Source organism: Euleptes europaea, chromosome 13 (genome assembly GCF_029931775.1).
Source record: "Euleptes europaea isolate rEulEur1 chromosome 13, rEulEur1.hap1, whole genome shotgun sequence".
Lineage (NCBI taxonomy): Eukaryota > Metazoa > Chordata > Lepidosauria > Squamata > Sphaerodactylidae > Euleptes > Euleptes europaea.
The window spans coordinates 21,015,005-21,037,102 of NC_079324.1; the positions used below are offsets into that span (position 1 = coordinate 21,015,005).

The window sequence follows — 22,098 nt, forward strand, 5'->3', positions numbered from 1 at the left end:
TAATAGACCTCACAGAAAAGGACATAATAGGGCTAGAAGTCACTTGCTTTGCAGGGGAGTCGGGTGGTTACTCTTCTGCAAGAAAGCTAAGCATAGGGAATTTATGGATAGAGGCTGCCCTCTTGTGGATGTTGGGTGCAATAAAGAGGAGAGTTAAAAATGCGTGTTTTCTAGCTAAGAAGCTGATCAGGGAGGTGAAATGAGAAGAATTATTTATTTCCAGACAGGTATTATTCTTTAAGAATCATATGGCCAGATGCAAAGTGAGCTTTAGGATTTGGACTACAGAAGGAGACACATCTATGGTGCTTTAAGTGGCTTGGGCTGTGGTGGTCCAGGATAGACATCCAAATATATTCACTTTGGCATTCACACTTTCACCAAAATATCATTTTAAAAAATGGCAGGGAAATTGTGCAGATGGTGGCATGCAGGTCGCATGACTTTCTCTTCCCCTCCCCCTGAGATGGCCCTATGTTGCCAGTCAAATGTAGTGGCTGTCAGTTCACCTTAACTGCAAGGAAGGAGTCCAAGACATCGGTTGCGATGGGACCAGGAGAGAGATGGCGATCCTTGCTTGCCCTGCCACCAGAAAGCAGCCTGATGTTGAAGTCCAGCAAAATGAAGCAGACTTCAAAACAGTTCTCCGAAACACATTTATTGATGTGCTCCAGAAAACGTATGTTGGATAAAGGTATGCCTGATGCCTTTTCAGTATAATGTAATAATAATAATAATAATAATAATAGTTAGTTTTTATATGCTGACTTTCTCTCCCGCTTAAGGAAGACTCAAACTGACATACAACCACCTTCCCTTCCCCTCCCCACAACAGACACCCTGTGAGGTAGGTGGGGCTGAGAAGAGTGTGACTAGCCCAAGGTCACCCAGCTGGCTTCATGTGTAGGAGTGGGGAAACAAATCCAGTTCACCAGATTAGCGTCCTCCACTCATGTGGAGGAGTGGGGAATCCAACCTGGTTCTCCAGATCAGAGTCTACTGCTCCAAACCACCACTCATAACCACTACACCATGCTGGCTCCCATAGAATAATATAACTCTTCACGCAGGGCTATGATCATTTCACAGGTCCTCTGCCGGAGATACCTTCTCTATAAAAGAGGCCTGGAATAATTATTGCCTGGGGAAGAGTGATTCCAGGAAGACCTCAGGCTTCAAACACTTTCTGGAGCGCTTCAATAAATTGGTTTCTGAGGACTGGTTTGAGTTCTTTTCCTTACAGCTAATCATCCAAGTTGCTACTGCTGTGGACATTAAAAGGCAATCTTGGGAGAGGAGGTTCTAGCAGGGCCCCTGCCCCTTTGGTGGGATCCCGTTGACAGATATTAGGAAGGCTTTTAGTACCACTCTCATGAATTTCAGTGTGGCTTCCGTCGAATCATGGTAATGGGAGCTAGAATATTGGCAGCACCCGCTTGCCTGTGGGGACTGGTTTGAGTGTGCCGCCTGTACTGCAGTGTATTTTGTGCCCGAGTTTCTTGCCCTGGGCGTTTACACTCGCCCCAACATCCGCGCAATCCACCAGTTACAGGGCATGATCACGCGGCAAATAACTCTCCCTCCTTGATAACAGTAGGGGTACGGGTAATATCCTAGCAGAGGCTCACACACCCTCCGGCAGTATCGATGGGCGCGGCGGCAGCGGGCGCAGCAGTATCCTCTTTCATCCCACGCGGGGTGGAACTCGAGCCCGTTTTCTGTCTAAGGGGGGAAATGGAACAGATTAGGTACAAAGTCTCGCTCTTGTTTACACGGTCAAGATAACTTTAAGTTGACCTCCCAGGCAATGACAGACAGGTATAGAGAAATAACTTTACTAATGTAATTGGGACTAAGGGAAGCCTTCCGAGTGAGGCTTAGGAACAGGGGGAACAACCTGTTAACTTTGTTTATCTTAATGTTAGTAGTTGCTGCTGCTTTCATAATTTCTAGAACGATGAAATTGACTCTACAAGTTTGCAGGCCAATGCCGCTGTAGTCAATTTCACTCCTAAAGGCACAACCTGGTCCCTTCCAGCAAGGGGCTATTTTGGACTTTTCCAGGGCACATTTTTGGAGCTCTATAAAATCCTAGTTTGATCAGAGACCGTTTCAGGATATAAAAGGAACTATATGTGTGCTGACAGCTCAACAACGTTGCCTCCAAATCTATAAAAAGTTACGCTCTTTATTTGGCTTGATAGTAGACCCCCCCTCCCTATTTGTTTGACAGATTCTTTCTCTCCCATTGTTATGTGCCTCTTCCTCATCTCTCTTCTTGCTACTTTCTGGTTTGTGTCTAAATTTTGCCGTCTGCCTGACAAGGCTCCATTTCTCCACTTCTGTCTCTCTTCCCCCAGCACTGTTCTCATTCCCTTGTGTTTGCTTTCCTGCTTTCATTTGTTCTCCCCTCCTTCCAAATCCATTTCTAATTTTACCATTTTTAAACGTCATTTGAAAAATAGTTTTTTGGGGGGGCAGCAGAGTGGCATGGCAGGGAAAACACTTTGATTTATTATATCTATACTTCACTTTCTTCCCAGTGGGGGCCCAAAGTAGCTTTCGGTATCGTTCTCCCCTGTTTTATTCTCACAATAATCCTGCGAGGTAGGTTAAGCTGGCAGTGTGTGGCTGGCCAAGGCCACCCAGTGAACTTCTACGGCGGAGTGGAGATTTGTACCTGGGTCTCTCAGATCCTAGTCTGATACTCTACCCACTACACTACGCTGGCACCTGAGCAATCCCACTCAATCAGATCAGTGCTCCATTTAGTCTGGCAACTCCGTGAGACATGATGTTTACCAGATCCCCCCAGAAGATCTGCAATCAGGGACTCGGGGGCCCAAACTTCCTAAAGACACTACCTTCTTAGAAGCCAGTGTGGTGTAGTGGTTAAGAGCGGTGGATTCGAGAACCAGGTTCGATTTCCCCACTCCTCCACATGAGCGGCAGAGGCTAATCTGGAGAACTGGGTTGGTTTCTCCACGCGAAGCCAGCTGGGTGACCTTGGGCTAGTCACAGCTCTCTTAGAGCTCTCTCAGCCCCACCTACCTCACAGGGTGTCTGTTGTGGGGAAGGGAAGGTAAGCCAGTCTGATTGTCCCTTAAGTGGTAGAGAAAGTTGGCATATAAAAACCACCTCTTTTTCTTAGCAGTTACTCAGAGGGTTGCTAGTTACTGTCATATAGCTGATAGGTTCATCAGCACATTCTCTGCAACAATTTGCCTAACCCCCCCTTTAAAAGCCATCTAATCTACAGGCCATTTTGTTAACATCCTGTGGCAGTGAATCTCACAACTAACGACTCATAAAATAAAATGTGTATTATTACGGTCCTTAGATCAAACATACAATTTTTGCAGTTACACTGCCTTACCCAAACCAGCAGTATAAAACAATACATTTTGGTTAAAACGCAATACAAAATATTACTCTCTTTAAAATGGCTAAAAACTGGTCTACAATATAAATGTAAACAATCAATCCTATCTACAACTTTTCGTTTCTATTTAGATTTCCAAAACTTAAACACTATTCTACAAAACTTGGCCACCAACGTTGTTAACTGAGAAAATTCAACCTTAAGAGAGATGTTAACTCTAACAGATTCAGGATAACCAGTACTCTTTCTCAAAAAAGGGCTAAGAATCTTCTCCCTATAGGGTTGCCAGGTCCCTTTTCACTAACGGTGGGAGGTTTTTGGGGCAGAGCCTGAGAAGGGAGGGGTTTGGGGAGGGGAGGGACTTCAATGCCATAGAGTCCAATTTCCAAAGTGGCCATTTTCCCCAGGTGAACTGATTTCTATTGGCTGGAGTTCAGTTGTAATAGCAGGAGTTCTCCAGCTAGTACCTGGAGGTTGGCCACCCTATCTCCCGATCCTCCTTATAGTAACTGCACCTAAGAAATGTTCTAGTGTTTCCAGTTCGCCATTGTTGCAGGCACAGAGCCTCGGCCTTTTGGCTAAGATCAAGTGTAGTAACAAACGACTCTTTGGGTGACCAAGTGCTGCATAGAAATGCTTTCCTAGAAGCCAGAGGAAGCAGCCCTGTACATCCTCTGGAAATTCAGTGGCAAAGTTGAGCACGGAGTATCGTCTCAATGTTTGATCCGGAAGACTTACGTAGTCGTTCACAGGTAAGTCCTGTTCGGTGAGCTGGCGAGCGTGACGTCTAGGGCTCGGTCTTGCTTGCTTAGCCAAACGATCCTCTTTAGTTTCCTCTTGTCCTAGCCTGTTTGCGGAAAACCGATCACCTTCCTCTCCTTCGTTTTCAAAGTCAAGGGTCTCTGGTTCTAAAAGGAGCACGAAACAAGCGGTTATCATGATCAGCTTTTCCAGCAGAGCACCCAAGGGCACGGCAAGGTGGCCCTGACCCCTAAATAAATGCTACACACACACACACACACACACACACACACACACACATATTACTGGCATCATTGTAACTTGTAAACAGTTATAAAATGACTCCCTCTTTGTTTGATTGCATATGTGGAAAAAAGCCTATCCTTGCCTTTGAGTAAATATTGTAGCTTATTACAATGTTTATTGCAGGGGTGTCAAACTCATTTGTTACAAGGGCCATTTATGACATAAATGTCACTTGGTCGGGCTGGGCCATGCCTTGCCAGCCCAGATCAAGAGTGTGTGTGTGGGGGGCTGCCTCAGTTGGCTTGTGGGACTGATAAGAGCCCTCAAGGGGCCGGATCTGGCCCCTGGACCTTATGTTTGACACCCCTGAACACATGAATATATGAAGCTGCCTTATACCGAATCAGACCCTTGGTCCATCAAAGTCAGTATTGTCTACTCAGACCGGCAGCGGCTCTCCGGGGTCTCAGCCAGGGGTCTTTCACATCACCTACATGCCTAGTCCCTTTAACTGGAGATGCCCTGGTTAATTGTATGTATTATTTTGTTTTACTGCATTGTCTTCTAACTCTTGTAATCCAGTTTTTGCACTGTTCACGGGATGCCTCATATATTTTTATTGCACTGTTTTTTAAACTTTGTCATCTGCTTTGAGTCACAGCGAGAAAGGCAGACTATAAATTGAATCAATACAGAAAAAGACCAATCCTCTTTTAACAACTGCCATTCAGATGCCTCTGAGAAACTTATTAGCAGGCCCGTGAAGCAGACTGCCATCCTCTATCCTCAGTATCTGGTGTTCAGAGGTATACTCCCTAAAGAAGTGAAACAGAAGCTCACAGATACTTTAAAGACTAACGAAGTGTATTCTAGCATGAGCTTTGTGGGTCAGAACTCACTGCATTGGAGTATATATCCATTAGATCTAGGGTTGCCAACCTCCAGGTGCTAGCAGGAGATCTGCTATTACAACTAATCTCCAGCTGATAGAGATCAGTTCACCTGGAAAAATGGCCGCTTTGGCAATTGGACTCAATGGCACTGAAGTCCCTCCACTCACCAAGTGAACTGATCTCTATCAGCTGGAGATCAGTTGTAATAGCAGGAGATCTCTAGCTAGTACCTGGAGGTTGGCAACCTTGCTGGAAATATAGGCATCACTTGGGAGGAAAAACTTCCTATGAAATAGTTTCTCTTTTGGAAGTAGTCAAATGGTGTGTAAGACAAGGTATTGTGTGTGTAATGTGCCATCAAGTTGCAGCCAACTTAGGACAACCCAGTATGGTTTTCAAGGCAAGAGATGTTCAGAGGTGGTTTGCCATTGCCTGCTTCTGCATCGTGACCTCCCATCCAAATACTGCATCGTGACTCCCATCCCATTTGGTGGCCTCCCATCCAAATACTGACCAGGGCCAGCCCTGCTTAGCTTCTAAATCAGATGAAATCAGGCTAGCCTGGGCCATCCAGATCAGGGCATGACAAGGTTTTACTCACTCAAAATGTATAGTGTGAAGATTTTTATATAAGACCTCTATAGCATTAGATAATTCTTATAATATTGATGTATGCTATGTATATTGAAGGACAGGATAGTTTAAATGTGTCCAATTTGTTCCTACTTAATATTGTGTGACCATACATTATTGAAGCATTCAGTGTTTTCAGTGTTATCAAGTTTAACGAGATCTAAATATGCTGCTAGTTCTTTTACAATTTTATGAGACAGTTTTTGTCCAAATAGGACTCTTTTGTGTACTACAAAATGTATATTTTCTATTTTCAGTCTTTATTTTTACCTGTCTCTCAGATGGCAAAAAGAAAGATGCATATGCTAAAGAAGCATAAGTTGTAGCAGTTTGAATCTCCCCCCACCAAAAAAAAACCATTGGATATATTTTCAATATTACTCTTAGAAATGAAATCATTTACATTTTATATATCAGCAATATGCTAAATAGTTCAGTTCTGTTTTATGTCAGGGTAATAAAATAAGTTTAGGTTTTATAAGGAAATATTACATATATTTCAATTTCCCCTTCAATTTCCTTTTCCCCCTGAAAATATTTTTGCTTATGATTTCATCGGGTTCCAGGTGGGTCCCAGATGGGTCCCAGAATTACAATCTGATCTCCAGACGAAAGATCATTTCCCCTAGAGAAAATGGCTGGTTTGGAGGGTGGACTCAATAGCACCTTATCCCTGAGAGTTCCCTCTCCTCCCCAGGCTCCAACCCCCACCCCCAACTCCAGGAATTTCCCATCCCAGAGTTGGTAACCCTATGACCTTAAGCAGATCATGAGAGGGAGGGCATCTTGGCCATCTTCTAGGCATGGAGTAGAGGTCATTGGGGGTGTGGGGGAGAGGTAGTTGTGAATTTCCTGCATTGTGCAGGGGGCTGGACTAGATGACCCTGGTGGTCCCTTCCAACTCTATAATTCTATGGTTTCAAAACCACTGGAAATGTTACATTTCTAATATTACTACTGCACACAGAGTAGCTAATAGATTTTGACAGAGCTATCTAACATGAACCGGTCCAATCTCTCTCTCCACCGCCCCCCCCCCCCCACAAAGCCAGCTGAGATAAGAGACAAGCTGTGTTTCTGGCTTTTGGAAAATGCAGTCCTTTGAAGCAAACAATTGCTTTTTCTTTTTTTTACTGAAGCAAAGCCCTCTGCTGCAAAAAAAACTGTTAAGGAACTACAGATGGTCTCTTCAGAGCGGAAAGACCTGGCTGCCCATATGGCTTCCGCCATACCAAAATCCAGTTTTACCATGGGTCCAAGCTGTGGTTTTGTATCTGCGTTTGGCATAAGCAGTTTCATGGTTTAGGACAGTAGTCGGCAAACTCACCAGTCAACAGAGCCAAACATCAACAGCACAACGATTGAGATTTCCCTTGAGAGCCACTTAGGCTCTGCCCCCTTTTCCCCCAACCCGAGGCTATAAAGATCCCTTCCCCCGCACCTCTTCCTCTCCTTGCCAGGAGAGTTGTCTCAGAGGGCGGGGGCCTCGTCGTTGCCCTCCCCTGGCTCTTCCGCCCGCCCTCAGCCCATCTTGCGTGGGGTGGCTCTTTCCTTCAGGTGTCTCCTCTCCGCGCCTGTTCCCCCCACCGTCCTGCCAACCGTTTCCCGGTGGGAGCTGGGACTGGAGCCGCACCAACCCCTCTGCCTCCCCGGCGCCTCCCTCCGCCATCGCGCGGGCCCTGGGGGAGACTAAACAGCAGACACGGCGCCCAGGGGCAGAGCCGAACCCAAGGGGTCAAAGAGCCGCATGCGGCTCGCGAGCCGCGGTTTGCCGACCTGCGTTGCTACCAAAGAGAGGGAGGCCTTTTAACTACACGCTTGATCTTAGCTGAAAGGCCGAGAACCAAGTGGTCTGTTGACATTACCAAAGCAGGACAACGAGACTGACATACCTGTTAGCAAGGCTGGGTGGATCCAGTACGTAGTCACATTTTTACAGAGGTCAAAAACCTTGGAATTCTCCAGGAAGTCTTTGTTGTCAATCGGCTTCTCCCCGGGAACCCAGACCACTGATTGCTCGAAATAGGTGGTCACTTCCTCGCCCTGTGAGAAAGGAAAGGGTCTCTGCCTTCAGCTGTTAACCTACAGCAGCAATTTTGACAGAGTGGTATTGCCCGAACCTTTTAATTGAGTTGTGCCGTAGAGCTTTTCCTCCCTCCGTGATTAACAGTGGTGGTACACTTCAACTCGACACAGAATACATGTATGCACAGAAAGTTGGATTCTGACTTTCTGTCCCATCAACAGTCGTGGTTTTCCTCCAGTTCAATAAGCCCTCCCCCAAGGCAAAGAAGTTCTTCCACTGGCAGAATCCTGTGAGTTAGCATAACAGATCCACGGGTCTCAACTCATATATATATTCTCAATCAGACCAATGGGCAGAGTACCTTCTGTTGGAGTGAACGAACTCAGCATGCCTGAGGATGCTAAATCACTCTACGAATGTATACGTCTTATCTCCTTGAAGGGGATGTCTCACTTTATCTTAACTAGGGTTGGCAGCTCTGGGTTGGGAAATACTTGGATATTTTAGGAGTGGAGCCTGAGGAGGGCGTGATTTGGAGATGGGAGGGACTTCAATGCCATAGAGTCCAATGGCCACAGCGGCCATTTTCTCCATGCGAACTGATCTCTGTTGCCTGGAGATCAGTTGTAATAGTGGGAGATCTCCCGCCACCATCTGGAGGTTGGCAACCCTAGTCTTAACCTGGGAGCTGCCCTCTGACCCCTCTTCTCTCAAGTGTCCTTTGTTCTTCCCCATTCTCCACATGGCTCTTCATGGAGTCACGCCTCTGTACAGGCCTGTAGAAACAATGCCCTCATACTTCAATACACAGGACGCCAGATTTAGCTGGCCACTTGTGATAGGGCCACTTGTGATAATTAGATTAGGCTTTTCTCTCTCCTTGGGACTGCAACCTGAATGTGAACTGAGTCTACCTGAATAAATGTCAGGTTTTTTTTGCAACATGCTTCGTGGGAGATTTATTTAACACACTCTTCTATGACTGGGAAAACTCTGCTATATTAACCAAATATCCCAATACCTTCCAGCTGTGAAATGCCCTGTTAATGTTGGCTGAAGGATGGTATTATGGTTTTTGGAGAACGGTGACGATTCTGAGATTCTCCTGCACCTTTCAGTTCTAGTGTGGGCCACGCCAGGGAATCCTGGCATATCTCTCTTCTTTCTCTTGGAAAGACATCATTTCCCATATATTGATGGGTGGGGGGACTGGCTCAGTGTGCCTGCAAACCCTCCACACTGGTATGTGTAGGGTTGCCAGCCAGGTCCCTCTTTGCCAATGGCAGGAGGTTTTGGGGCAGAGCCTGAGGAGGGCGGGGTTTGGAGAGGGGAGGTACTTCAAAGCCATGGAGTCCGATTGCTAAAGCAGCCATTTTCTCCAGGGGAACTGATCTCTAACGGCAGGAGATCTCCAGCTAGTTCCTGGAGTTTGGCAGCTCTAGGTATGTGCGAAGCTGCCTTAGACAAAGTCAGACCATTGGTCCCTCTAACCCAGTATTGTCTACTCTGGTGGTGGCTCAGGTTAAGGTCTTTGCCAGCCCTGCAAGCTATATAGGCTAGGGGTTGTACCTGGAACCTTCTGCCTGCAAAGTGTGTACTCTACCTGGCCCAAAAAGCATCCGGCTGTTCTCAACCAGAGCCCTGGCCTGGGGGAATGCTCTGTCAAGTGAGACAGAGTGCCAACTGTCAAGTGCCAACCCCCAGGTAGCAGGTTTGAGTGGTAAAGGGCTCCTTTGGGATGCGGTGCTTTCGGGGACAAAACCCAGAAGTGACATTAACACACCACGCACAGCCGTCACTCTAAGCAGGCTGCTGGATTGGCACGTCCTCATTGGTTTCTGACCCTTCTTGGGATATGGTATTTTGATTCATCCTGCTTTGGAATATCACTACTTTGTTTACCCTGGGACTAAGGGATAAAAGTGCTTTCAGCAAGAGTTATACGCTGATATCAAGCGCACAAGTGAAATTGACCTAGATATTTGCTTGCGGAGACTCTGGCGGGAGCCTCACTGATGAACAGATTATCCCGACCGGAGCGGCTTGTCTATTACAGCCCAGACGGGAATGACTTGGATTGGACTGACTAGGACTTTATTCTGGAGTTTTTCTTTGGTCTAATAGGGTGAATATAACCCTTTTGATATATATATATATATATATATATATATATATGTGTGTGTGTGTGTGTATGTGTGTATGTGTGCGTGCGTGTGTGTGTGTGTATATATATATATATATATATATATATATGTATATATATGTATGTATATATGTATGTATATGTATGTATATATGTATATGTATATAATTCCTACAGAATGAGAATGTTTTAATTTTGATTATTTAATGTTTGTATTCTACGTATTAAAATAGTCCTATAATAGCCTATTTGCAACTATATGCTACAGTATTATTTTTTTGCCATACCTGGGCTTTACGAATGTTGAGGAATTTTTTACTTATATGTAAATCTTATTGAGCAAGAGTGCTGCATAATATTGTGGATTCTAGTCCCCCTCTAGTCCCCCTCACCACTATTGTTTACTGTTATATAGTTTTAGGATGCCTCTGGAAATTTTAAGGTATATTGGAGTTTTGAATTGTACCTGTTGAGGTTTTGACTGTGTCGAAATGTTGTTAGCCGCTCTGAGCCTGACTTGAGTGCCGGGAAAGGGTGGCTTAAAAACCGAATGAATGAATGAATAAATAAGATGTGGCCTGTGTGATATATCTAGGGTTGCCAGTTCCAGGTTGGGAAATGCCTGGAGATTTTTGGGGCGGAGCCTGAGGAGGGCAGGGTTTGGGGAGGGACTTCAATGCCATAGAGTCCAATTGCCAAAGTGGCCATCTTCTCCAGGTGAACTGATCTCTATCAGCTGGAGATCAGTTGTAATAGCAGGAGATCTCCAGCTAGCACCCGGAGGTTGGCAACCCTAGATATTTCCCCAACATAATAGCTGAATTTTCCAAGCCACTATTCTCAGGGCACCAAGCTTTGGAATCTTCAAAAACAGAAGATAATCAGAAGAAATTATCCGGTGGTTTTTTTTTGGGGTGGTGGTGGGAAACTGTGCATGGAGGCTGGATTAAATTCTACTCCCCTGTTTTAGCTTGGGCCAGTTTCAGCCTTAAAACGGATTCCATCTGGACAGCTTTAGATGGGACACAGTTCGGCATGCTGGCGGATCTGCCTGGTCTGTGAGCAATTTAAATTGTGAACCCCTGGCAGTCCTTGGGTCTGGCTGAATGCCGTGAGTTATTTAGTTCTGCGTACCTCGGGCTCCTCCGCTTCCACATTGGACGTTTCGGGTATCCCTTTCGTTTGACTTCGGATGAAGCACTTAGGATCCCCCACAAAAAAGATGCCGGTTATTCCCTAATGAAACAAACAGTCAGTTGAAGTGGGAATGATGTGTATGTGTGTAAATTATATTCACACAGCCTCCAAGAGCATACGGTTAGGATAGCATGCACTGTTTTAGGTTTCAGTAGAGGGGAAACTGGGAAACGTATCTGTTTAGTAGATAATGAACGACGTTTGCAGAGATCCTGGGTTTGAATGTTACCTCTGCTGTGAAGTTGCTAGGGGTTTGGGGCAGATATCAGCCTCTGCCCCTATCTGTGGCATGGGGTAAATAATGCTCTCTTTACAGTGCTGTTGCCAGGATTATGACCAGATAATATCTGTGAAGCAAACTGACCGTTTATGCTTGGCAATTAGCGGTGGACTGTAATCTCGAGAACCGGGTTTGATTCCCCACTCCTCCACATGAGCGGCAGACGCTGATCTGGTGAACCGGGTTGGTTTCCCCACTCCTATACTGAAGCCAGCTGGGTGACCTTGGGCTAGTCACAGCTCTTTTAGAGCTCTCTCAGCCTCACCTACCTCACAGGGAGTCTTTTGTGGGGAGGGGAAGGGAAGGAGATTGTAAGCTGGTTTGATTCTCCCTTAAGTGGTAGAGAAAGTCAGCATATAAAAACCAACTCCTCCTCTTCTTCTTCTTTAAAGGCCAGCTTTTGTATGTCTTCCTCCACAATTCATTTGCCACCACTACCTACCAAAAGCCATGAATACAGGTCAGTTGCCTTGTAAAGGAAAAAGGAGGTGTGCCTCCGGCATGCATATCTCATGCATAAGCCCATGCAATTATTTTACAGCAATCGTCATTCACTGTGCAGACTCAGTATAAATAGAGCTGCTCCTGAAGAATATGTGGTTGGAAAGGAGGTACAGTGATCTCTCCCTGCCCTCCTTAAATGCCACAGAGGGGAAAAAACCCCATACATACATTTTTGAAGTCATGTATTTCCAGAACTTCTCCGTTGTCCTTTCCCGTTTGAAAGATCTCTGTCCCGCTAACAGGGTCAATCTTCATTAATATCTTTTGCATCTCCCCTTGACTGAAGAACGTGTGTTCCATATCGTAAATCTGGAAGGACAGACAGCGTTACATAGTTAGGAGAGGTGGACTCTAATCTGGAGGACCAGGTTTGATTCCCCACTCCTCCACATGAGCGGCAGACTCTAATCTGGTGCACCAGATTGGTTTCCCCACTCTTTTACATGAAGCCAGCTGGGTGACCTTGGGCTAATCAAAGTTCTCTCAGAACTCTCTCAGCCTCACCTACCTTACAAGTAGGGTTGCCAGGTCCCTCTTTGCCACCAGTGGGAGGTTTTGGGGGTGAAGCCTAAGGAGGGCGGGGTTTGAGGAGGGGAGGGACTTCAATGCCATAGAGTCCAATTGTCAAAGTGGCCATTTTCTCCCGATGAACGGATCTCTATCGGCTGGAGATCACTTGTAATAGCAGGAGATCTCCAGCTAGTACCTGGAGGTTGGCAACCTTACTCACAAGGTGTCTGTTGTGGGGAGGGGAAGGGAAGGCGATTGTAAGCTGGTTTGATTCTTCTTAAACGTTAGAGAAAGTCGGCATATAAAAACCAACTCTTCTTCTTCTTGTATTGGGCGGGGGACATACAGGGACAAGTGACTGTGCTTGCAAGAAGCATTTAAAAATAAAAGTAAAAAAGCACAATCACCCCCAGCTCCTGCTAGCTGCCTTGAAGGTCTGGTTCCTCAAAAAGCTCTGCTGACGCAAACCCCGTTAGCATGAATGCGGATCAATTCCTTGGCCTTTCTAACGTGCGCACAGTATGGAAAGTTTAAGATGAAGGCTAGGAAAGAATGGCACGCTGCCTCTTTAGGCGCTCTCCAAGTACAGGCTGTGCTTTAGATCAGCCGGAGCGGCATCTGAAGACACCTTGTAAACGGTTCTTGGCATTCCAGTTTTTTATGCAAGCAATGATTTTTTTTCCCTGATGACTTTGGCCGATTGTCTCACTTTGAAGGCATTTCCTCCCCCCAAAAAGAGTAGTCTGCAATCCTGGTGAAATCTGAGCAATGGCTTAAGAGCCTCGGGCTCAGACATACAGGATGCGCGGAGTACTGTGAATGGAGCATGTTCACACACACATATGTCAAGTGTTTGGGGCTTGCAGCATGAGGGGAGGAAAGGGTTAAGCTTCCCTCTCATTTTCCTGTCCAGAAATGGGCCTGGGGAACTGCTCTTTGCTTTGCATTTTGTTGTATGCAAACATACAAGTACCTGTATCAATACCAGGACAAAGCAATAATATCAAACATACAAGTGCCTGTATCAATACCAGGACAAAGCAATAATATCAAACATACAAGTGCCTGTATCAATACCAGGACAAAGCAATAATATCAAACATACAAGTGCCTGTATCAATACCAGGACAAAGCAATAATATCAAACATACAAGTGCCTGTATCGATACCAGGACAAAGCAATAATATCAAACATACAAGTGCCTGTATCGATACCAGGACAAAGCAATAATATCAAACATACAAGGGCCTGTATCGATACCAGGACAAAGCAATAATATCAAACATACAAGGGCCTGTATCAATACCAGGACAAAGCAATAATATCAAACATACAAGTGCCTGTATCGATACCAGGACAAAGCAATAATATCAAACATACAAGTGCCTGTATCGATACCAGGACAAAGCAATAATATCAAACATACAAGGGCCTGTATCAATACCAGGACAAATAGTGGTTAATTGGAGCTGTTTATGGTTGGAAAAGAAGAAGAGTTAGCTTTTTATATGCCGATTTTCTCCACCTTTTAAGGAGAATCAAACCGGTTTACAATCTCTTTCCCTTCCACTCCCCATAACAGGCACCTAGTGAGGTAGGTGGGGCTGAGAGAGTTCGGAGAGAACCGTGACCAGCCCAAGGTCACCCAGCTGGCTTCATGCGTAGGAGTGGGGAAACCAACCCAGTTCACGAGATTGGAGTCTGCTACTCATGTGGAGGAGTGGGGGAATCAATCCCGGTTCTCCAGATTAGAATCTGCTGCTTCTAACCTCTGCACCATGCTGGCTCTCCCTGGTGTGAGGGGAGGTATATTCCCCTCATGCCATTATCCTGGTCTGAATTGAGGCCCCTGTGCACCTGATGTTTAGAGGGCGGAAAGCAAATTGCTGGGACTGGGGAGCTCTATTCACAGAAATCCTACTGTTGCATCTTCAAAGAGTGTTTCCTTAGTGGGTAGAAAGAATCTCCTTTTTAATTTGGTGCAGTAAGGTGGAGGAGGCGTCCAGTCGCTCATACTGTTTAATCTTTTGCATATCCCAAGTGGTGAAAAGGCCAGGTCATCATTTTCAGGAAAGGGACTTGTGGTGTGCTTGTGCGCTGATAACGAATGTACAGGTTGAGCAGGTATGGCGGGAGTAGGAACACCGAAGCAAGGATACAGGCAGGCTACGCCAAACAGACGGCAACAGGACACCTGTCACTGTCCACCTCCCAGATCCCCCAAGATGTTGACTTCTGGCTCTTTGGGCAGCAGGAAAAGTGATTCCAGCCCCTACTCAGATAGATAGGCTTGATCTGTCTATCCTGTGTGATTTCATCATTTCTCAAGGAGCTCCATTTTACGCTGATAACAACCTTGAGAGGTAGGCTAGGCAGAGAGGCAGAGTAACGGTGTGTAACTGGGTCACTGAATCAGTCAGATTCATACTGAGTGGGGATTTGGACTTGGGACTACCAGTCTCAGATGGCCACTTCAACTGCTATACAAGTTCTGTGTGATGGAGATTATTATTCATACAAGATCTCAATCTGCATTCTCCGTTTTGTGGGTTTATTAAGTTTTGGGTTATTTCTGCAAACCTGGGGGTTCCTCTAGGTCAGTGATGGCGAACCTTTTAGAGAGCAAGTGCTCAAACTGCAACCCAAAACCCACTTATTTATCGCCAAGTGCCAATACGGCAATTTAACCTAAATACTGAGGTTTTCGTTTAGAAAAAGAACTCATACATTAACATCTTTTGTCTTAAAAGAAAAACACTGTCTCCGTGAAAAGCCTGTAGCCACACCTGGTTGGATATTATACACCAGTCATTCATGACTGGACTAGCTTGTCCAACATAGGGACATTCAGTTGCAATGACTGCTATAGCTCAACCCATGGCCCATGATGTGGAAATGCAGTCAGAGGTGCTAAATAAGTTCTGCCTGGAGGTGGGGAGGGGGTACCAGCAGCAACCTGCATTTCACTGGAAACCAGCCCCTTCCCCAAAATGTCTGCAGAGCTGATCACTGCGAAATACATTCGCCCCAAATAACCCCCTCCCAGATCAAGTTTGCATACACCTCTAGGCATTACCACTAGGAAGAGCCCAAGCATGCCTCTCAGGTAGCTTGATCCTATGCATGTCCAAACCCTAAGCGAGCATAGGATCACAGCCTCCTTAGGCTCAAGTCTCCAGCAAAGCAGCCCTTCTGATGTGAGGAAGCAGACACACTCTGCACAGGCTCAGAGGCGCCCCTCCCATTCCTCGCCCCTCCCATTCCAGGGTCGTTCTCGGCCACGTTGCAGGGCCGCTTCCCTGGGAGCCGGGCGGGCCCTCCTTTAAAGCCTGGGCTGAGCAGCCAGTCCTTTCCCGTCGCCTCCTTCGCCATCTGGGACAGGGCGAGCAGGCGCTCTCGGGCCGCTCGCCACCTTCCGCGCCTCTCTGCCCCCTGCGCAGACTCGGCGGCGCAGACTCAGCGCTGGCGGATACAACTGCCCCAGCCGAACCCCCCCCCACACTCGGAGCGCTGCCGCCGCCGCTGTTGGGGATGGCCGGGCTGGAGCGCGGGAGGATTTAGGGGCTGGACTGCTTCCCTTTAGGATTGCCAAGGGCCGACCCTGGAGATGGTCTCTTCCCCGGCTTACTAAGTGGGTTTTTTTTTTGTGGGGGGGCTCTTCAGGTTACCCATGCGTGCCCACAGAGAGGGCTGTGAGTGCCCAATCGGGCATGCGTGCCATAGGTTCGCCAACACGGCTCTAGGTTGTGTGTGTGTGTGTAAAGTGCCGTCAAGTTGCAGCCGACTTATGGCGACCCCCTTTTGGGGTTATCAAGGCAAGAGAGGTGGTTTGCCAGTGCCTTCCTCTGCACAGCAACCCTGGTATTCCTTGATGGTCTCCCATCCAAATACTAACCAAGGCTGACCCTGCTTAGCTTCTGAGATCTGACGAGATCAGGCTAGCCTGGGCTGTTAGCAGGGGAAAACCCCCACCCCTACCTGTACAAGAGAGCCTGTGTGGTGTAGTGGTGAAGGTGTTGGACTAGGACCTGGGAAACCCAGGTTCAAATCCCCACTTGCACCATGGAAACTTGCTGGGGGTTCCTTGGGCCAGTCACACACTCTCAGCCCTGACTCTGGATGGCATGTGGATGGGAGACCTCCAAGGAATATCAGAGTCGGGATGAAGGCAGGCAATGGCAAACCATCTCTAAATGTCTCTTGCCTTGAAAATCCTGCAGGGTTGATAAGTCAGCTGTGACTTGATGGCAAAAAAACAGAAACCTGTACAAGGCCTCATTGTACAGATCCACACTCCAGGTTCAAATTTCAGAATTAGATATTTTGACTCCTCAACAACCAGGCCATCCCAAAGTCTAACGAGACCCATTCTCTGGGTCAGAACAGCAAAATAACCTACTTCATGTGCCAGCAGTTCTACTGTTACACTGTTTGTCCACCCAACTGGTCTTACTCAGGGGAAACTGAGTTTCACAGAATAAGCCTGAATCTATACACCCAGTTTCTGCTCAAAGCCCTATGCAATACCTCCCGGTGCTCTGGCGAACTGACCAGTGGCTAGGGTTGCCAACCTCCAGGTACTGGTAAGAAAAGGATAGCCTGCTATACAGTTAGTTAGCAAATATAAAATAGCAGAAAAACAAGCATTCAATAAATGCAAAGTATGTCTTTGTTCAGTTTAGGCATATAGTTAACAATATTATGCAGTATTATGCAGGACAAATCATAAACAACTTGTAATTACAAATGTCTGAATCCCATTTGAATGGGATTCAGACATTTGTAATTACAAGGTGTTTATGATTTATCCTGCATAATATTGCACAGACAATGATTATATAATTGTATGTTAACTATATGCCCAAATTGAACAAAGACATACTTTGCATTTATTGAAAGCTTGTTTTTCTGCTATTTTGTATTTGCTAACCTCCAGGTACTAGCTGGAGATCTACTATTACAATGGAACCCAAGACGACAGAGATAAGTTCACCTGGAGAAAATGGCCGCTTTGGCCATTAGACTCTATGGCATTGAAGTCCCTCTCCTCCCCAAACTCCACCCTCCTCAGGCTCCGCCTCAAAAACCTCCCACCGGTGGTGAAGAGGGACCTGGCAACCCTACCAGTGACGGAGGTGGATCGCATCACTCCAAAGGGAAGTGCAGGGCCTCTTCTTGGTGCTTGCATATGGAGTCAAGGCTGAATGCTGTTTTCTTTTGCAATGTTTTGCTCTGTTTCTTTATTTGGGTTTCCTCAAGTTGGCTTGACATTGGAAATCAAGCCCTGCAGCTGTTTGTTTTTCCTGGAAGGTACTATGAATGGCTAGGCAAACAGTTGTTTCCTGATGTCGCGAGGGCAGAAAGACGAGGAGGATGGAGCTGCGGACAAACTCTTGAAAGTGTTGTTTGGGATTTGGCCTCCTTCCCACTTCTCCGTGTCTGAAATTGTGCAGGATGTGTGATTGTCAGTCATCTTGTATGTATGTTGACAGGAGTGTCCAAATGGGTGAATTAGGGTTGCCAACCTCCAGGTACTAGCTGGAGATCTCCTGCTATTACCACTGATCTGCAGCCGATAGAGATCGGTTCACCTGGAGAAAATGGCTGCTTTGGCCATTGGACTCTATGGCGTTGAAGTCCCTCCCCATCCCAAACCCCGCCCTTCTCAGGCTCTGCCCTAAAACCTTCCGCTGGTGGCAAAGAGGGACCTGGCAACCCTAGGATGAATACGTCGCGTATTATTGATCTGTCCATATCTGACTGGCAGCCACCATGATGGCAAAAAAACAAAAACCTGTACAAGGCCTCATTGTACAGATCCACACTCCAGGTTCAGAATTCAGGGCCCTAAAGGCCAGTGAAGGGCAAGCACCATGGCTTTGTGGTAGAGTGTCTGCCTGGCCTGGAGAAGGTCCAAGGTTCAATCCCAGACCTCTCCAGTTAACAGGCTCAGGTAATAAATAGGTGATGTGAAAGATCTGATGCCCTGCAGGGCCATTACCAGTCAGGACAATACTGACCTTGACAGACCAACGGTCTGACTCAGCATAAGGCAGCTTCATGCCTTCAAGTGAGTAAGCATAAATGAAGTAAAATGAATGAATGGGGAAATGAAGTCCACTATAAGCAACCAATCGCTCTTGGCAAAATGCATTCCAGTGTCTCTTCAGAAATTCAGAGTATTCCTATGTCTGTTGGGGAAAAGAACCTATTTATTTCCATTAGGAATGCTAGTAAATTTCTCAGGGCTGTTGTTTTCAGCACAGCTCCAAACCCCCATTCGATTTTGTGCGAGTCAAAGCCACGCATCTTTATTTTTGTGCCATTTTCTTTTGCGTTGCATTCAATTTCGGCCTTCAATTTTAAACATCGTCTTCCCCTTATTTTGGTGTATAAATGGCATATAGTGTAAAATAAAAGTAACGAATGAACTGGGAACAACCAAAGTGGAAACAGCCGAACCGAAAAGGCTCCATTTGACCTCACAGAAAATGAAGAAGAAACTAGAAAGGCTGTATTTAGACATTCCTCACTCCAGTGGTCATGCCGTCACATTCTTTTCATTTCAGATTCCAGGGACTGGGTTTAGTCGCCATTGGGAACTGGTAATGGATTCACAGCTAAGCTGTAGGTATACTTGCTGCACGGCGAAAGGCTTGAGGATGTGATGTGCCTGGAATGAAAACGACTTCTCCAGATGTGGCTTCTGAATAGCTGCTACTGATTACAAACAGATGTTGCTGTCAGGTCGAACAATGAAGGAAAGTAAGGCCGGGTAGCCTGACAGCTCCTGGCTGGCAGGATCCTCCTTGCTGCCTCTGCAAACAGCGTTTGCGCTGCTGCCTGCGAGATCTTACAAATCTTCTTTTGCTACCTCTTGATTGTCAGGCCGTCAAAACAGGATTGGCCCTGCGGCAAAGGATGCTGCCTGAGGAGGGCGAGGTTTGGGGAGGGGAGGGACTTCAATGCCATAGAGTCCAATTGCCAAAGTGGCCATTTTCTCCGGGGGAATTGATGTCTATCGGCTGGAGATCAGTTGTAATAGCAGGAGAGCTGCTTGTACCTGGAGGTTGGCAACCCTAGTGATTGCATTGGGAGCCATCCAATGCAAATGTATGGTCCCAAAAAATCAATTGTCAGCGACTAATCCCTCTTGGTTTGGTGCATTTAATGGCCATGTGGAAATTCAGTGTATTTCTCATGGCCATTTGGAAGCAACCTGTGCATGCAGAGACAGTGTGGCATGGTGGTTAGAATTTCAGATTAGAGTCTGGAAGAATTGGATTTTAATCCATGCTCTGCCGTGAAGCTCCTTGGGAGACCTTGGGCCAGCCACTGTCTAACCAACCTAGCTCACTGAGTTGTGAGGAGCGGAAAACACTGTCGTAAGCCACTTTGGATCTTCACTGGGGAGAAAAACAAGGTATACATGAATCAAAAGAGCCAGCGTAGCATAGGGGTCAAGAGCGGCGGACTCTAATCTGGAGAAACAAATCCAGTTCACCAGATTAGCCTCCGCCGCTCATGTGGAGGAGTGGGGAATCAAACCCGGTTCTCCAGATCAGACTCCACTGCTCCAAATCACCATTCTTAACCACTACACCACGCTGGCTCTTAATTAGTCTCAAAGCGGCTTACAATCTCCTCCCCCCCCCCACAACAGACACCTTGTGAGTTAGGTGGGGCTAAGAGAGTTCGGAGAGAACTGTGACTGGCCCAAGATCACCCAGCTGGCTGCATGTGGAGGAGTGGGGACTCGAACCCGGTTCACCAGATTAGAGTCTGCCGCTCTTTACCACTATGCCACGCTGGTGGTATAGCAGATTCCCCCTTTAAGAGCGAGCGTGCCTCATGGCCCCTTCATACCACAGATGCATTAAAGTTCATAATACAGCCTGTGGTGATCAATCCCTCTTCAGATTTGGCTCCTTCTCCTGTAATGTGGTGGCATAATGGGTTTCCCACCCGTTTCTGGCAAGGTAATTGAAACAAAATGGGGAAATACTTTCCTGCAAATTAATTGCGCGGCCAGGGCTGCAAAGGCTTTCGTGGCAAAACCCCCCGTCGTTTTACGAAAAAAGTTTCTAAAACAGTCCGTAAAAATCACCTTGAGCATTTGGGGGTCTGGTTTTATAAAGAAGGAGGGAAATCATTAGAAGCGCTCAACAGAACTTCCTTTGGAGGAAAAAGAAATATCGTCTCTATCCAGGTGGGAGAATATAACTTACTTTGTTGGGCGGTAGGTTCCAAAAATAGTGGACACCGAGAAACGTCAGGATGAGAGAGAGCGCCAGGGGGCACAGCAGCACCCCGCAGATCCTGTATCTTTTGCCAAGTGCTTTCTGGGCTTTCGACGTTTGTGCCTAATAATAAAGAAAAGGCCAAAAGGAGAAAGGGTGTTTGGTCAAGGCAAGCAGCAGTAGAAAGGTATCCGTGTGCTGCGAAGTCAAGAATCCCCGACTGGGACACACAAAACGCCCGCCCTGTAAAGGAGAATAAAACCCACTTACATCTTGGATGTTGAATAGTTCCTCGGAGCTCTCCTGGGGAGGTTTTCCCGTGTCGTCTCCCATCTGTGAAATTCCCTTTCTGCCTGCAGAGTGAAGGCTGCTGGAGCACTGAAGCTGAGGTGGAGTCACGCTGCATCGGCTCCAAGTGGGTTGAGGGGTGGGGGGAGAGTTTGCTCCCTGGCTCAGGCTGGCTGTGCATGGTTGTGCTTTCCCACAGCGGGTTGTGGATTCTTGGGAGGAGGGCAAGATGCGCCAGTGTGGAGCGGCATGAGGGCGAGTGGCGGGTTTGTGCATTGGAATGGAGGCGAGGTGTCATGCGCTAGCCTTCACTATGAACTGGCAATGCCCGTGGGTGCACGTTTTATGTGTCTGCTGGACTTTTATGTGCCTGTTGCCCCTCCCTCTAAGCTGGGGATTTTTTTGGGGGGTGTGGGCATTGTTGGTGATGAGGTGTTGAACACATTATATCTTCCTACCCCCAAAAAAATCTTCAAAGTGGTATTAGAATCAAATTCAAACCATCTAACATAAAATCTTCACCAATGAAAACTTGCATGGTAAGCATATGAAACCCTTAAATAGGGTTACCAACCTCCAAGTACTAGCTGGAGATCTCCTGCTATTACAACTGATCTCCAGCCGATAGAGATCAGTCCCCCTGGAGAAAATGGCCGCTTTGGCCATTGGACTCTATGGTATTGAAGTCCCTCCCCTCCCCAAACCCTGCCCTCCTCAGGCTCCACCCCAAAAGCCTCCCGCTGGTGTAGTGCTCTAATTAACTTAGTTTATAGAGAAAACATATATGCTGTCACATATATGCATATTCACATAGCATAACACACACACACATATATAGATTCTTATGTACAGATCTAGAATCACGATGCATTATGGGTAACCTGTATTCTTTGGTCAACAGACATTTCCTACTGTAAGGGAATTGGGTCAGAGTGACCCAGCAAGCAGTTTGCAGGCAGCTAACTAGATGAGGTCATTCCCTCTTGGTACAGGCAAGTTCCTTAATTAAGCCTG

The 22,098-nt window shown here is 46.7% G+C and overlaps 1 protein-coding gene across 1 annotated transcript; it reads right to left on the minus strand.

Annotated features, from left to right (window-relative positions):
- Positions 1–1,472: 1,472 nt before the first annotated feature.
- On the minus strand, positions 1,473–21,129 carry TNMD (tenomodulin). The gene is made up of 7 exons (XM_056858987.1): positions 21,067–21,129; positions 20,785–20,919; positions 12,214–12,354; positions 11,199–11,300; positions 7,788–7,938; positions 4,121–4,290; positions 1,473–1,722 (listed from the first exon to the last, which is right to left on the minus strand). The coding sequence occupies exons 1-7, from the start codon at positions 21,127–21,129 to the stop codon at positions 1,513–1,515; spliced, it is 972 nt and encodes a 323-aa protein (XP_056714965.1). The 3' UTR covers positions 1,473–1,512.
- Positions 21,130–22,098: the final 969 nt, after the last annotated feature.